We start from the raw sequence: 15,590 nt of genomic DNA on the forward strand, positions 1-15,590 counted from the left end.
CAGCTTCAGGGCACACAAAATGGGTTCCTTTATGACGAAATTCAATTAGAAGATGAGCACTGCTAATGAGCGCCAACCACTGATGGGAATTTGGTCCATAGCATCAAACTAGAGCCAACCAGCCCCTCCCTGAAACACCTATTAAGGAGGTGCCAGGTCCTCCACACCCACCGAGCTGCTCCTGCTGCACCACGCTGCCTGCTAACCCCTTGGAGCAGGTCTTGCAACTTTCATAGAGAGAAAATTTTTTAACAGAAATTACATTACTTACTGTTTAATACTAGAGATACACCCAGTCTCAGAATTTGGGCTGAGATGTTTCAAAGGAACATCACATCCTGCTCATATCTGGCTTCAGATGTTCCAAAGCTCAGAGGTGTTTGACCAAGAATTTCGGTTCAAATTTCTATAAACTATACGAAAGGAAACAATCGTGCAGTTGGGTACAGATCTGACTTGCATTTAAAATATATGCACTTGATTTAAACTCTATTTTAGGGGGGCTTTTTCACAAGGACATTATTATTATTTACCTAGTGAGTTCATACTTTTATAAATTAAATGGTGGGAAATAAAACATGCTGTTGGCGTATATCCAGCAAATATTCTAAAGGCAACCATACTCTGCAGATTTGCCCTTTTGTGTCTCTTTTTTCTCTCTTCCAAGCAAGCTATTCAGATAGCTTCTTCTGAAATTGTTAACAAGAAAATTCCACAAGCAGATTATTCCTTTTTTCTTAACACATGAAGTCTTAAAGCATACAAGAAGCCATCAGCATACGCTCAGTATCACCAACTAAAATCTTTGTCTCCACAGCACAGGCTTGATAAGTAACATTATCTACACAATGTCCAAGTTCACAAAGGATATTGTTCCTATATATGGTAAAGCACAGTTTTGTTTTAACATTCTGAGTAAGTGTTTTTAGTTACACTCAGTCTACCTAATCCTCCCTTTCCCCGTGCTGGGGCATGATCCAAAGACCAGGAAAGCTTTTAGGATAGTCTTGAAATCTTATTATTTATTACTCACTAAACAAAATATTCAGTAAATACCAAGAGGGTTCCAATCAAAAGTCTCTTGCAAGGTTTTCATAGTCTTGGCTCTTTCTTTTTCAGATCCTGTTCAAAACCAGATTTTTATAGATGTCTCATTCGCTGTATAATGACCTTCTTAAAAAATCTTTTTAGTATATTCTTGATTTTAGAGGTTTTTAATTAACCTGCTTAAACCAGCAGCCTATAAAAAGTTAAATATTAGTTACATTAGAGAGATATGACTGGAACATTATGTTTAATGGCAAAAAGGGGGAAAAAAAAAAAAAGGTAATACATTCAGCCAAATTGTCTCAGGACGTTCAGACCAAAAACGAGTTTCTGTATTACGATAAAAGCGATGTTGTTTGTGATTTTATGCAAAACTCGTAGCTTGTCAGTAGCAACGCAAGGCGCAAGGCTCAAGGCACAGAAATATTCAGTCCAGGCACAGAAATATTCAGCCCATTTGCAGATAGAAAGGAATTTGCACGTAGAAAGTTTCCCAGCACCGGCTTTGCAGGTCGTGCAGATACACAAATCACAGGCGGAGGGAGTTTTCTTTGAGCAAGAGTAAATCCCAAAGAGAATCTGTGATGGCACAATCATTCTTTGGGTCTACTTACAGGTAAAATAATCTTTTCACAGGTTATAAACCCTTTCAGTTTGTGTATAGAACTCATTCAACCTATTAATTATAGATGAATGCTGTCTATTTAGTAATGAAATTACTGACTGAAATTTCTCTAATTGGCAGCGTCACAAATAATCCTCACCACTGCTATACTTAGAAGAGATTAGACTGGTAACATTTTTACTTCTACAACTGGCACATTTAAGAAAGCTGGCAGTGGGTTAACACTGACAAATATGAGACACTTAACTAAGACACATTTATTTTGGCTTTATAATATTTTCCAAGAATTGTGTCCCTTTCTGCCGTTTTACTCTTGCAAATTTCCCTGCTTTCATTTTACTTTCACTGCAAGAATACCCCCACCTGCCCAACCGCAGCCACTTTTACAGAGAGCTCCTGCTCACTGCTCCAGATCTCTTGCACCTCTTTTGCCAATTCAAAACTATATGCAAGTAGGATGTATGAGGTGAAAAGCAGAATTGTTTCAAAGTTAGATTCTTCCACTGTCTACCTTATCTCCTTTTATTATTTATAAGAAAAGCATATATTACGAGAAGACTCAGAAACAGAGATGGCCCAACTGTACGAGCCACTGTATAGAGAACTAATGTAAGAACTAATTGGTAGCCCACAGTTTAAAATTCAGACTAAGCAGACAAGGCAATTATAGTATGGAAGGGAAAAGATACAATATGAAGGATAAATAGCATCACAATTTATAAACACTTTGTTCTTTTGCTTTTTTTCATATAAGGTTGGTGGACTGAGGTTGAAATAAGCTGTGAGAGCTACAAACTGAGAGAAGGTGGCACAAATAACCATTCATCACAAAGAAAGAACACACAGAGTAAAATGTGTAAAAACTAGTCATGCACCAAGACCCCAGCAAAATCTTTTATCAGCTGACCCAGTCGCTGGCTGGCTCATAACAATTTCTCTCTTCCCTAAACTCAAATTAATTGGAAAAATGAGAGACCAGGTAAGGATTCTTCTCTGTGTTAACAGGAATAGTTCTTAACACTTCTGTTCGAGTATAAATTCATTTATGACTACACAACCTCAGGGATTTCAGGAGATTCTTTGATCCTAACACAGGATTATAATTCTAAAAATGTTCACTTCTTCCCTGACTCATAATTCATCTATCCTTTTCCATTCTCACTATGACTTGTGACGACATTCTTCTCTATGAATACACACACCACATGTTAATTGCCTGTTAATTGCCTTTCCTACATACTTCCTATTCACTGCTTATTAACAACCTGCCTCCCTGAATCAAGAGCTTCTCTCACCTTTGACAGAGTATGGAAAAATAACATTTCAAAAACACAGATACAGCGCTGTCTTTCTTTATGGGTCCACAAAAATGCTAACGAGGTGAGTCCCTTAATTAAGCGTGGAGTTCTAATGACTCTGAGGCTGTGCTTTGAAGGTCACACCTATGCACAGATGTCTGTTAGCAAAAACTGTTATCAGCTATTGCCCTGCTCTAGGCAGAAGTAAGGATTGAGTAAAATATGCTTTACTGTGGTAGCACCTGGGCAAATAACAAGCTGTCAAATTAATCATGGTTCTACTCTGGCATGTCATGAAAAAAGCAAAACCTTCACGGCACTCAGACTGCAGCGCTGCCCGGGATCTCATCGCTGTTTGCCAAAAGACTTTCCATGGCAGTTAAATTTCCTGAAACTCCAAAATGCTGAAAGGGCTCAAACTCACGTTCTCACTACGCTACAAAAGATAATATAGGAATCTGAAAGTAGGACAATCTCTTTTTTTCCTCAAATTCCAAGGTCAGACAGAAATGTTAAGTGCCTAACCTTGTATCTTAATTTAAGTACCAATAACAGACGATACTGGATAGTTGGTAAAATGAATTAGTAGGGTAGAACAATGTAAGGTTCACACTCATCCAGAATCCTAAACATAAAAGTGGGCAGTTTGCCACAGTGGTGATAGAAGAATCCTCTTTTGAATTTATATCTCAAATGGCTCTGCCCTTGATGCGTCAGACCTCCCTGAAGGACGTCAAGTTACGTAAACTGACAGTAGCTCTAACATACTGCCTCTCAAATTAGAGAACCAAACTGACATCTCCAAATATTTAACGTATTCTGTCCCTGTGACCCCCCCGTCAGATCCCAGCGCCTCACATACTTGGACACTTACTGCTGTCATGTTTTAATAAACCTGCCTGCGCTGCACCTGTTCAAAGGTTCGTGGAACACGTCCGCTCCTCCTCTCACAATAATCAAGAGGTGACAGCTGTCCCCTGTAGCTGATTCTAACATTTCTGCCATATTTAGGGACACAGACAAATGTAATCAGCTGTTCATGATTAGGCCACATTTCCCTAAGAAGACCCATGGGGCTATAAAGACCTGAGCTGTGCAGTCTCAAGCCAGGTTGGCATTTGATACTGCAAGTTACAAAAACAATGGACTGTTTCCAGATATGTCTCAATCCTTTTTTTCCTGGAGCCCCCAACATAAGGAGGACATGGACCTATTGGAGAAGGTCCAGAGGAGGCCACGAAGATGCTCCAAGGGCTGGAGGCCCTCTGCTGTGAGGACAGGCTGAGAGAGCTGGGGGTGTTCAGCCTGGAGAAGAGGAGGCTCTGGGGAGACCTTAGAGCCCCTTCCAGTCCCTAAAGGGGCTCCAGAAGAGATGGGGAGGGACTCTTGATCAGGGAGGGGAGCCACAGGACAAGGGGGAATGGTTTTAAACTGAACGAGGGGAGATTTAGATTAGATATTAGGGAAAAATTCTTGACACTGAGGGTGGTGAGACACTGGCCCAGGTTGCCCAGAGAAGCTGTGGCTGCCCCACCCCAGTAAAAAGTTCTGATTCTACTTCACAGAAAAGTACTGAGGAAGCACCTCTGGAAACAACAGTGTCACTAATGTCAGAATAGGATCCAAAAAAGCCTCAAAAATTGTAAGCAATGGACAAATTACAGTGACAGATTTTATTTTCTATTAATTATGCATTACAAACATAAGTCAAAACGTATTTCTCCCCTTATGATGTGACAAAAATGAAAAGTAATTGTTTCTGGGCTGGAAAGTAAGTAGCTAAAGCTAAGGTTTATGTTTGTTGGTGTTGCGCAATACTGCAGGACTAATTCGAGCCACTAAACTCTCCAGCTGTCCCTCAACAGGTGTCAAGTGGTTTCACCAACTTTGTACTTCTGCACAAACACATTAGAACTATTTGGAGAGCCTGAAAACCTCAACTGTTACAGCTATGTCATCCTTAAGGATTGAGAGGCAGGAAATTGAGAAAGTGTGGTAAATAGATTCTGGGAAAGAGAGATAACTCCTCCCTTCGTAACAGCCTACTCATGGTCCGGTTTTCAAAAATACTTGATATTGGTCATTTTGAAAAGGTCAGCAAAGCTAAAAATTATATATTTCTGAGACAGTTCTTACACAAAATTATAGGTGAAATAAAGTACAAGTTGTAATTCTGCTAAAGGGAAACAAGGACCTTCGTTTCACCGTGGGCCACACGTGACTAACCTGGTTAATGCATACACCGACACTCACTTTAAAATATATGCACTTGCTTCCACTGCAATATCCAGTCAATTTGCAACACAAATTACTCATTAGAAAGTAAAGATGTTTTCTAAAAGTATAGTGCAAAATTCCAGTTAATCAATAAAATGAAAATTTATATAAGGATACAACCTTGGACATAAATAAATGCTCTTAAATTATTTATTATCACTTTATATTTAGAAATGGAAGATTGCATTCTCAATAATTAAACAGATTGGATTGCCCTTATATACTTGAGTTCCACTTTTCACACTTTATTTGCTTTGCTAACAGTTTACAGAGTCTTAAAATGTACCCTTCATTTCACCTTGTGTACCTAATAAGACGTCAGCCGCGCAGTCTTGTAGTTCTTTCCATTTACTGATCTGAAATGTAAATGAAGAGGAACTTATTAGATTTTTGTAGAATATCACTGTACAAGTTACAAGAGTTTTTGCAACTGTGGTACACTCAGTCCTGTAATTCGATTTAATGACTTGAATCCTCATGAAGTCAAATTTATTTCAATAGAGCTCTGCATGAGAGCAAGAATCTTCACTAGTAAATCCAATTAAAGGATTATGGTCCAAATATCAGAAGATAACTTCCATTGGGAAGTACATAAAGAACTGTAATTCAGTGGTGAAGAACATGATTTCAAAAATGTCTTATCACATTTCTTAAAATCTATGAGCTTCGTGCTTATAATAAATTCAGTTCACATTCTATTAAACCTAGGAATAATGAACCCAAAATTTGGGTTCTTTGAAATTCTTAGGAGGAAAATAGCAGTGGAGAATTTGAAACACTAGTTTTAATTTCTGTCTTTGGAATTTCTGTTAGATCAGTGAATTTTTTCTCTTTACAAGTATTTTTAATGAGTCCGTCATAACTGTATCTGTGGGCGCATGGTGATACTTCACAATCAGTCCCTCCCTTGCAATTTTGAAACCCACTTCACATAGTTAGGGGTTTTTTTCCAAGAGAAACATTTCATTTGGGAACATGAAGTTTTATTCTGTGGATAAAACAGTAATACAAATAATGACACTGATGCAAGGTCTACTCAAACCAATACACCTTATATCTTTTTGCCTTTTCTTTTACTTATCTAAAAATACCAATGCATACATGGACGGTTGTACTTTCTTGCATCCGTAGCGACCACGCTCTTTGGTGCACCAAAAAGTTACTTTCAGTTCTTTCTTACTTTCCATTAGTAATGAAAAGCAATGCACAGTAATATGTAGCTTCTGGTTCTGCCGCAGCAGTGTGAATAAAAACTTAAAACTATCCCTGCAACTTAAAAAATTATTAGGCAAATGCTGATACGTGGTGAAATAAAGTAGAACAGCCATGGGGTAATAAGGGAGGTGCATTTCTTAGACTTCACACATGTTATGTAAAAGACAAATCACAAAGGTGAAGCGGATTCCACTAAGACAGTTTTTCAAATTTGAATCAAGTATTTCTGAAATATTTCATGTTACTCATGGAATATGCAAAATCATATGCTTAACTCTTCTATGTGCAGTCTTAGAAGTCTGAATTTGAAAGTGATTTCTCTAAATAACTCTAAGAAGCACAGTCCTGAATTTCTGCTTGAGTTACAACAGAGCCAAAACCAGAAAATATATTATATTTGTTTAAATATAAGGGTTATAGTTTAGTAACACAAAAAAAGTAAAGAATTATGTGCTTATCTACCTATATACATGCACTGTGTACTATAAATCTCTTCTGACATTACACAATGACATGTTTGTAGTTAGGAATCCAACTTGAGTGTCATTGTTTCAAAAGCTTCACAAGCTTAAATTACCTAATACTCTGTTTGCCAGCAGAGGGAGCCAACTTTAGTCCATAAACAAGGGAAAACAAAAACGGATTTTAACAGGAATATTCCTGGTCTTTTAAATTTATCAAGTCAGAAAAGAATAAAAAATAATAATTTTTCAGTGAAATCTGTATGGCATGACTTTGAATGTCTCTATGACACATTTAGCCTTATAAAGTAACTTGAATTTACAGAAGCATAGGAATAAATTTTGAAAGCCAAGTTCCTTATACATATTTCTTATCCTTCCATTAATAACTTGTTCCTCATTTATTCAATAATTTTAGACAGTAATAAACAACTGTGCTAATAACTTTTGGTAGTCAGCATACATGAAACATGAACACAAATTAAAGGATCTTACCTTGTGACATTTAAAGTTATTATGCTTGTAATTGGTCTGCTTTTGGGTCCAGCAGGAGGATGAAAAACCTGCCGTTCTTTACCAGTCATGAAAGCCTCAGATTTTTTAACTACATAAGGGTCAGCAGAATGGCTTGGGTAAGGATCAAATGTGCCTCCTTTCATGCCCCCTGACTGAAAAAAAAAATAACTTTTTGAAGTGCCAATCTACAATATAATTGAGTTATTTAAAATATTTTTCATGCAAAAGCAAGTAAGAATACTGAATAGCAGACTGCATCATATTATATGTAAAAACAAAACCCAAATAATCCTTAATTTGCAATGGAAACTTTAAGGAAAATTTTAGTCCTTATTTTGATGAATTCTTAGTTGTAAATGTTCTTCCGTAAGTCTGGATTTTGAGGAAAGGATCTTAAAAACGCGACAGAAAAAGTAAAAACATAACTCCCTAAAATGAGCTACGTTGTGGCAAAAAAAAGGGAATTCCTATGTCACTATTAGTTTACTAGTACACCTCCATGTCCAGCACTGGTGCAGGGATTGTCACATACAGGAGGGCTGGGGCTTTATTATCAATATGCTTTCTGACATATAGGATCGAATACAGCATCAGCTTTTCCTGAAAGGTTATGTCCACTAGTACTACAAAAGCGGCAATTTTTAGTTAAAAAATATGCAGACATCTGATTAACCCTTTGCAATCCCTTAGCACAGCTAAACCCCACAGTCTGCTGAGGCTGCATTCCTGAAAAGTGCAGCAGTAAGAGATTCAATCAAAAATAAAGCAATTTTCCCTGTAAGCATTTATGTAGCAGAGAGGGAAAGTGTGCAGTAGCTTGGGAAGTACACATAATTTAATTCTATGGGGAAAGCATATATGGTGTGAAGGATGGGGAGCCTGGAGCAGGATCACCAGCATCATCAGCCAGATGAGGAGCGAGACTTTCCAGCAGCTAACTTTTCTGATCAGATTTCCCTTCTGAAAGATCTCGGCTGCCTCATCTATGAGGCCAAACACCCAACACAATTATTCGCGTGTAAGCATTTTTGCTGTCTCTTTCTGAATATTTATATTTTCCTTGCTATCACCATCTTCCTCAGATGAATCAAGGTCAGTCAAATAATTCACAGGTGAAGGACATAATAATAGGAAAATAATGGCTAGCAGAGTACAGTATTAAATGACTGACAATGGAACTCCAAAATGAAGAGCTGAAAAGGGAAGGATTAAGGCGTGTTACTGTATTAGGTATCTGGAGTCATTTAAGAGAGAGATATTCATGCATCTTAAATCAACTTCAAAGTGAAATTAAGGTTTAGCCTACAGTGAATGGCATAATTTATTATCTCATCTAAAAAAAAAAATCAAGATGGAATGCTTTATGGAATGGAAAAATATATAGATTTTTTATATATATATATATAAAATATAAGTAGATTATAAGAAATAATGACACTAAGCAACCAGAAATAACGAATTATATTCCTATATATCTTTCATACTAACTCCAGGCTTTATTTCTTATGCCCTCTAAGCCCTTCCATATATATTCATTCCCATCCATTGCCTCCTTTTCTCCTAACTACTGAAGAGCTGGCAAATTCTAAAGCGGATTCCAAATTTGTTTCTGCTGATGGACAAGCAACAGGTAACTCCTGAGTTTATTCTGCAGCCTTTCCCTGAGCAGAGGGACTAACCTGAGTTTTTCTGCTCCTTCCAGCTACCCATTCCCACGACATTTCTAGGAATTACCTTCTAGATGTTTGTCTATATAGGCTGAGAGTAATTAGCAGGTTCAAAAATGACATGAGTGACTGATGGAGTCCAAAATAGGAGAGCGTTTCATTTTGTTCTGGTAATATAGTCTTACTGTCATTTATTGCATAACCTTCTGCTTTGTATCTTTTTGTGGTGTATACAGTTAATTAACTGTATGTTAACAGAACTATGCAGATTTGAAACAGAAACACTTTTTAGGTTACTTGAAACTGGTTAGAAGTTGTTGGGTCAAACAAGATTTCATTGCTTTGGAAATTGAAAACAAAGTAAATGGAACAATATCTTTTGTAAGAAAAATAAGAAATGAATAGCAAAACTAAACATTTATTTCTATCTTCTGTGCTTTAAGCAAAGCTTTTAACGAGAAATATGTGAATATTTATCTTTTGTCTCCAGTAGCTATAAGACAAACTAACCTTTTTAGCAGGAGAACTTGGTTTGAAAGGTGATGCAATTGGCTTCTCTGTGGGTGGTTTCTTCACAGGTGGCAAAGGTCTGTCATTAAAATAGGGGTTCGCGTCAAAATACTCCTGGGGATATAGATTTAACCTGAAAGGCCCTCCTGTAAGCAACCGTCTATGTTCCTCTTGAGCTTTCTGTAAAACAAATACTTGTTTTACAAGAAACAATCCTGAGGATTTTTACTGTATGTCATTCTAAGAGAAAAATGGAAAGCATGAAATGTAGTCTTAGAGAATGTTTACTCTGACTTTCTTTGCTTTTGTTTGATGATGGAGGTATTTTATATCCCCACCGTAATGGAACGTAGATTCACTGGAAGCACAACAATTACTATGAAAGTATGGTAGGAAAATGTCAGGAAAAGCACTGTGCATTTAAGATGTGTCTAACAGCATTGTAGACCTGTATCTTGGGCACATATATATGTGCCTGACTCTGAATTTGTCTCAACTGCAGGTACCTGAATTGTTTCTCCTAATCTTGACCTTACCCGAGAACAAAAAATGTTCTCCTCCCGCCACATGATGAAAACAGAATAACTAAAATCAGTGCAAGGACATTTACAAGTTTTCTTAGATTTATGAACTTATACGAAAAAAGGAACAGGATTTTTTAATATAGCATCTGGGATAATGAGGTCCCATTCTTCTGACAACAACATAGAAGTATTATTGTTCTTGCTATTGACATTGTTTGGTCATTATTGCATTGGAGCTTAAGGTCTCCATATAAAAAATTAAGGTCAAATCCTGAATGGTAGCACTTGTGTGGGATACTGCCAGATGTCACAAAGAAAAAATAATAAACAAACAATACCTAAATCTCTTTTATACAGGACGGTCATTAATTTGTTTTCCTTCCTCCACTTGTAAATAAACACTAGTGATTTCAAGCTAAAGGAAACACCACAGGGAACAAAAAGTTCATGTAAATTGTAATAAATAATCATAACACTAATACATAATAAAGACAAATATTTTTACCTTCGCATTTATTCTTTCTACTTCATACCCGTCAGGTTGATGTGGATATTGTTCGCCTATGGTAAGGTTTGCATAACTGTAAAACCAAAACGAATTACTTAGGTGTTCAAAACTCAAGAAACATTAAATAAAATCCTCTGTAAGAAGCAATACTGTGATGTTACCCATATCCAGTTCCTTTCTTTCCAGGATTAGTGTAAAAATTCTTTCCAGGAGGAATGTATCTTTCTCTGGCTTTCAGCTGGGGACTGAAGTATGTATACGAACCTCCTATGGTTCCATAATAGCTGCCAAGTCCACATCTAAAAATAGCAAATGAACACATTAATTAATATTTTGCAAGTACTTCAGGCTTTCCATATCCAGTGTGCTAAAACCACGGCAAGTAGAAAACTCAAACAATATATACATCTCAAGAGTTAAACATAAAACCAGATCAGATCCACTCTCCATGGATCTTCCACTACAGCAATTCCACACACAGTGTTATGGAAAAAAAGAAACAAGACAGTGGCAGAGATGAAGTTTTAAGGTATTTTAATAATACAAATAGGCTTAATAGAGATTAATTTTGCCCCAGCAAGGTAAAGCAACACTGGTAGAGACAGATTCAGGTAACGGAGTGGCAGCCAAGGTGGGGTACCTGTCTGAAAGATTTTTTTTTTCTGGGAGATGGTAGGACTAATTAACTTTCTGTCTTGTCACAGAAGGAAAGTAAAGGGAGGCACAGTTCATTTAGGACAAATGCTTCTGCCTACAAAGCTGCAGGAATTCACAAAGAATGTTTTTTAAAGACCAAGCTGAAAATCAGTATTTGCTGTCAAGTGTATGAGATACTCTCAAAGTACACGATCGTACACCTGCTAAAGGAGAAAAGGACCAAGACAAACTAATGAAACAGCCGAATCGCAATTTGGTCCACTAAGCTGCAGCTACAGTGGTCCAAAAAACCCCAAGCAACCAACCCTCTGTCCCCGCACTCCAAAAACCCAAAACAGAACAGGAAAAAATAAACAGGGGCTACTGTATGAGATCTGTCGTCTACCCCAGATAGCCGAGGTAATCTCCTTTGCCTGTACTGTCTGCAATGATAGTGGGGGGAGAGTAAAGTGCCTCAATGAGTTCCTACTTAAAGGGGCCATTCATGAATAGTGACAGGATTAGGATGCCAAGATAACATTTGTCATCTTTTTACAGAACACTAACCTCCCTGTTTATTACCCTCCATTTATTTAGGGACTTCATAAACCCATACATAGAAAAAAAGGGCAAACTGATAATGCACAGACAACCTTTATCTTGGTGCTTCCTAGCTCTTCAGTGCTTTATTTCATATTCTTTAAATGTCACTTCTGTGAATAGGCTTTTCACATGCCAGTAACAAAATTACAAGAGAACAGACATATGAAGAAAAGAAAGGTCCAGGCTTCAGTCACAGCTTCAGAATATGACATCGCAACCTTTCCATTTGCAGCCAACAACAAACGCAGCTTCATTGTAAAGGAAAGGCTCTCGAGAGCTTCTTATCATTCAGGCAGCCAAGAATAACAACTCAGTAAACACCAACAGAGCTCTGCACTCATTCTGTAGCTATGATGGGAGTCAGGTTTGGATGTAAGAGAAGTAGAATACATTCCTTTTGAAGGCTAAGATGTTCCTGTAACATACAACAGAACAGAGCTAATCCTTGCATCTTTATATATATAGTATATATATAAAATAAACAAGAGGTTACTCTCCAAACTTTCCAAAAGCGAAGCTGCAGAAAGATGTGACTAAATAGAACCATGAGACTGTAAGCACTAGGCCCTGTACCCAGACTAAATCCTCCTGTCTCTTATTGCAGCAACAGCAACAAAACAAGATCTTCTAATTATAAAAGAGTAACCAGGCTCTATCTGCTTTTTTACACGTTTCTTACACCAATTGCATTGGTGTCATTTTGACATGCAATTAATATTGTGCAAATAGCAAAGATGCTTTTATTTTAATATTCTGCATGTATTTCTCAGCTCCGTAACACTTTCTGATCATCCAATAGGATAATCGGTATTTTTTCTAGCAAAAAGATAATGGATATGGATTCACTGAGAGGAAAACGTTGCTCCTGGATAATGGCGCCTTTTCCTATTTTTTATGCAATATATATGCCACCCCTATTTTGGGAGGCTCAGAATTGAGAGGGAGAAGATATTGTATCTGACAAGTTCCAAGAGATTTCCTCCTAAATTAAAATGAAATATTCATTTGTTAATTATCCATACCCTTTTCTCATAGCCATCTTCATTTTCATCAAAAATAAAAAGCTAAAGTTTAAGAAAACTGTTTACAGCAAAAAACAGTAGTTAAAAGCAAGCATCAGGACCTGATTTCTATCTGTGTTCAGCCTTCCCTGTGTTGCTGCTCAAAGTTCTTCGCTCAGTACTAACACTACATTGTATGAAACAACAATATGGTACCCTCATTACAGGTTTTATAAGAAATAATCTTCAAGAATCATCTTTAGTGTATAGAAAACAAAAAAAAAAGGTCAATTTAAAACATTTTCACACTTACGGCAATTTGTCTCCGTTACTGGGGAGGAAAGCTTTGCCCAGATTTTTCTTTGATTCTGCCAATCTATAGCGTCTCCTTAGCTGAACAGGGTCTGAGTAGGCTTCACCATCGAAAATCCTCACAAACTGAGGCTCAAAATAACCTGCCTGCAGAGCTGACAACATTTTGGTCCCCCCAGGTAACATCTGTCTGTTCTTGCCCGCAGCTTCGTTAAAAGCGCCTTTAAAAAAGTAAGCACTGTAAATTAGCTGCTCGGTGTTAGCGCTGCTCTTAGCCTGCATTTAAAAAAAAAGTAAGGTCTGGATCTGGGTGGCTCAAAGAATGTATTACAGAGCGTTTAACTTGTAAATCGTGCACGTAAAATGGTTGTCTGAAAGACAATGCTGTGAGGAGGTATTTCTAGCACCGAGTTTTAGTTTTCCAACCCCTGCGCTTGCTTTACAGGCAATGGAGGGAGACTGGTTACTCCAGACTACAATTCATAGCTGGAGCTGATGCCCGTTTATATACCATGATTCATACTTCAGAGGAGCATCTCTCTCTCCCACCGGTTACAGGTCAGGTAGAAGGGCTCAAGTGCCTCCAGTTGGGTTTTGAATCCCCAGCAGCGGTCTGTCAGCTGGGGTTCTGGTGGACGTGGTCACCACTGCCACCACTCCACAGGAGAAATGCCTGTGCTGGGATGCCAGGATAATTTCACGTTATCACTACTGAGGGTTAACCTCTGTACCCTTCCAGATTACAAAAATTACCTTTTTCAATGAGAATTCCCATTAAACAGCAAGAAAAAGGCAGTATTCTTTTAAAAACCAGGATGGGGAATCTCACACACGTGAGTCAGATGAAAACAGAAAAAAAAATTGCAACACTAATTTAAAAATAATGACAATGTAATCATCAAAATCAGAAAACCTGCTGAAAAAGCACACAAAACCCACTATTGTTTTTCACAAAAGCAGGAAAATACTGCTAACTTGCAGATAATTAATATTAAAAAGAAATGTATACATTAAAAGATTTTATCAATCTATTATGCTATGTATTTTTCAGTTTTACTGGATTTTTCCTTTCTTTGACATATTAGTTCCAACATATCGAGCCTTTCTCTTAATAATACAGACCTGAGCAAAGAATATGCATGAAAAACCAAGTTCCCTCTAACAAAAGAAAAATAAAAACAATAGAAAATAGTGATTCTGAAAGTAGGTGGATACTACAGGTGGTCCCTATCACTAAAGAGTAATTAAAATTAAAGGCACTTACACATATAACGTGGTACATATCTATCTCCTATGGTAACATAACTCATTTCGCTGAAGAGGCCAATCCTCTCCATGTCACTTTTCCCTTCCGCAGGCATGGCTGGATCTGTGTGACACGGCGTTGCGCTAAAAGGGTTGAACTATCCTTGCTGATTTCTTCCACTGCAAAAGTCTACAAGCAGTCCCACACCTGCAAACAAAAAGCTTATTTCAGTAAAATGCAAGAAGTTTTGGTTAAAAATACCAGCCGTAAATGTAATCTGAAGAAAGTAACCTACAATACGATTGACAGTTTTGGTGCTCACAGGACAAAAGCTCTGAGAGATTAATATCACACATTAGCTGTACCTGGCACGGGGGTGCAAAGTAGAAAAGCGGCAGCAGCACAGCAGTGGAAATCCATATAATAATATAGATTTTATGTATTTTATTATAAAAACATAATATGCTGGAACAGTGTGTACAATGGGAGGGCTACCCCCATTTTGCTTACGCTCAGCACACAGGATGGACAGCATGCAGAAGTTTTAAAAAGTTTGAAGAAATTAATATTTATTTTTTTTGCAATATGTGGAGGCTCACCCAGCGTAAAATGCATCATCGCTTCAGCAGATAAACTCAGTACTGTTCTTTGATTATCGGTAGATTTAGACATTGGGTGAGGAACCAACAGGCAGGCGACAAGAACTAGCACTGAAAAAAGAGATGACAAAAAACTGACCCTTGGAAACAAACTTATGGGTTCACTGTTATGAAGCTAACTGGCGTTATTGATGAGGAGGATAGGAATAATTTATTTAAGATAAATAGACCTGGAATTAAATAATCTCCTGATCCTATAAACAGCCATCCCAAGTGGGACCCCTTGAGCTCTCTGGGGTCACAGCAGGTTGTGAGCCGGCACCTCCCCCTGAGAGGGGACATCTCTCGGGGCTGATTCTGTGAGGATTTCAAAGAGATTTTGCAAAGATATTAAAATGTAGATTTTGTAAGGACTTTAAAAGTTAGATTTCGAGCGGATTTCAAAGATCAGATTTCGTAAGGATATTAAAGTGTAGATTTTGTGAGGTAAAATTCAAAAGGTAGATTTCGAGGGGATTTCAGAGATCAGATTTCATGAGGATTTC

The 15,590-nt window shown here is 37.6% G+C and overlaps 1 protein-coding gene across 1 annotated transcript; it reads right to left on the reverse strand.

Moving 5' to 3' along the window:
* Positions 1–4,630: 4,630 nt before the first annotated feature.
* On the reverse strand, positions 4,631–15,156 carry CFAP96 (cilia and flagella associated protein 96). Its single transcript, XM_074155066.1, has 8 exons — positions 15,046–15,156; positions 14,465–14,653; positions 13,202–13,421; positions 10,810–10,947; positions 10,646–10,721; positions 9,617–9,796; positions 7,419–7,591; positions 4,631–5,603 (listed from the first exon to the last, which is right to left on the reverse strand). Exons 2-8 carry the CDS (start codon positions 14,559–14,561, stop codon positions 5,555–5,557), a joined length of 933 nt encoding a protein of 310 aa, XP_074011167.1. The 5' UTR covers positions 14,562–14,653; positions 15,046–15,156; the 3' UTR covers positions 4,631–5,554.
* Positions 15,157–15,590: the final 434 nt, after the last annotated feature.

This window comes from Numenius arquata, chromosome 10 (genome assembly GCF_964106895.1).
Source record: "Numenius arquata chromosome 10, bNumArq3.hap1.1, whole genome shotgun sequence".
Lineage (NCBI taxonomy): Eukaryota > Metazoa > Chordata > Aves > Charadriiformes > Scolopacidae > Numenius > Numenius arquata.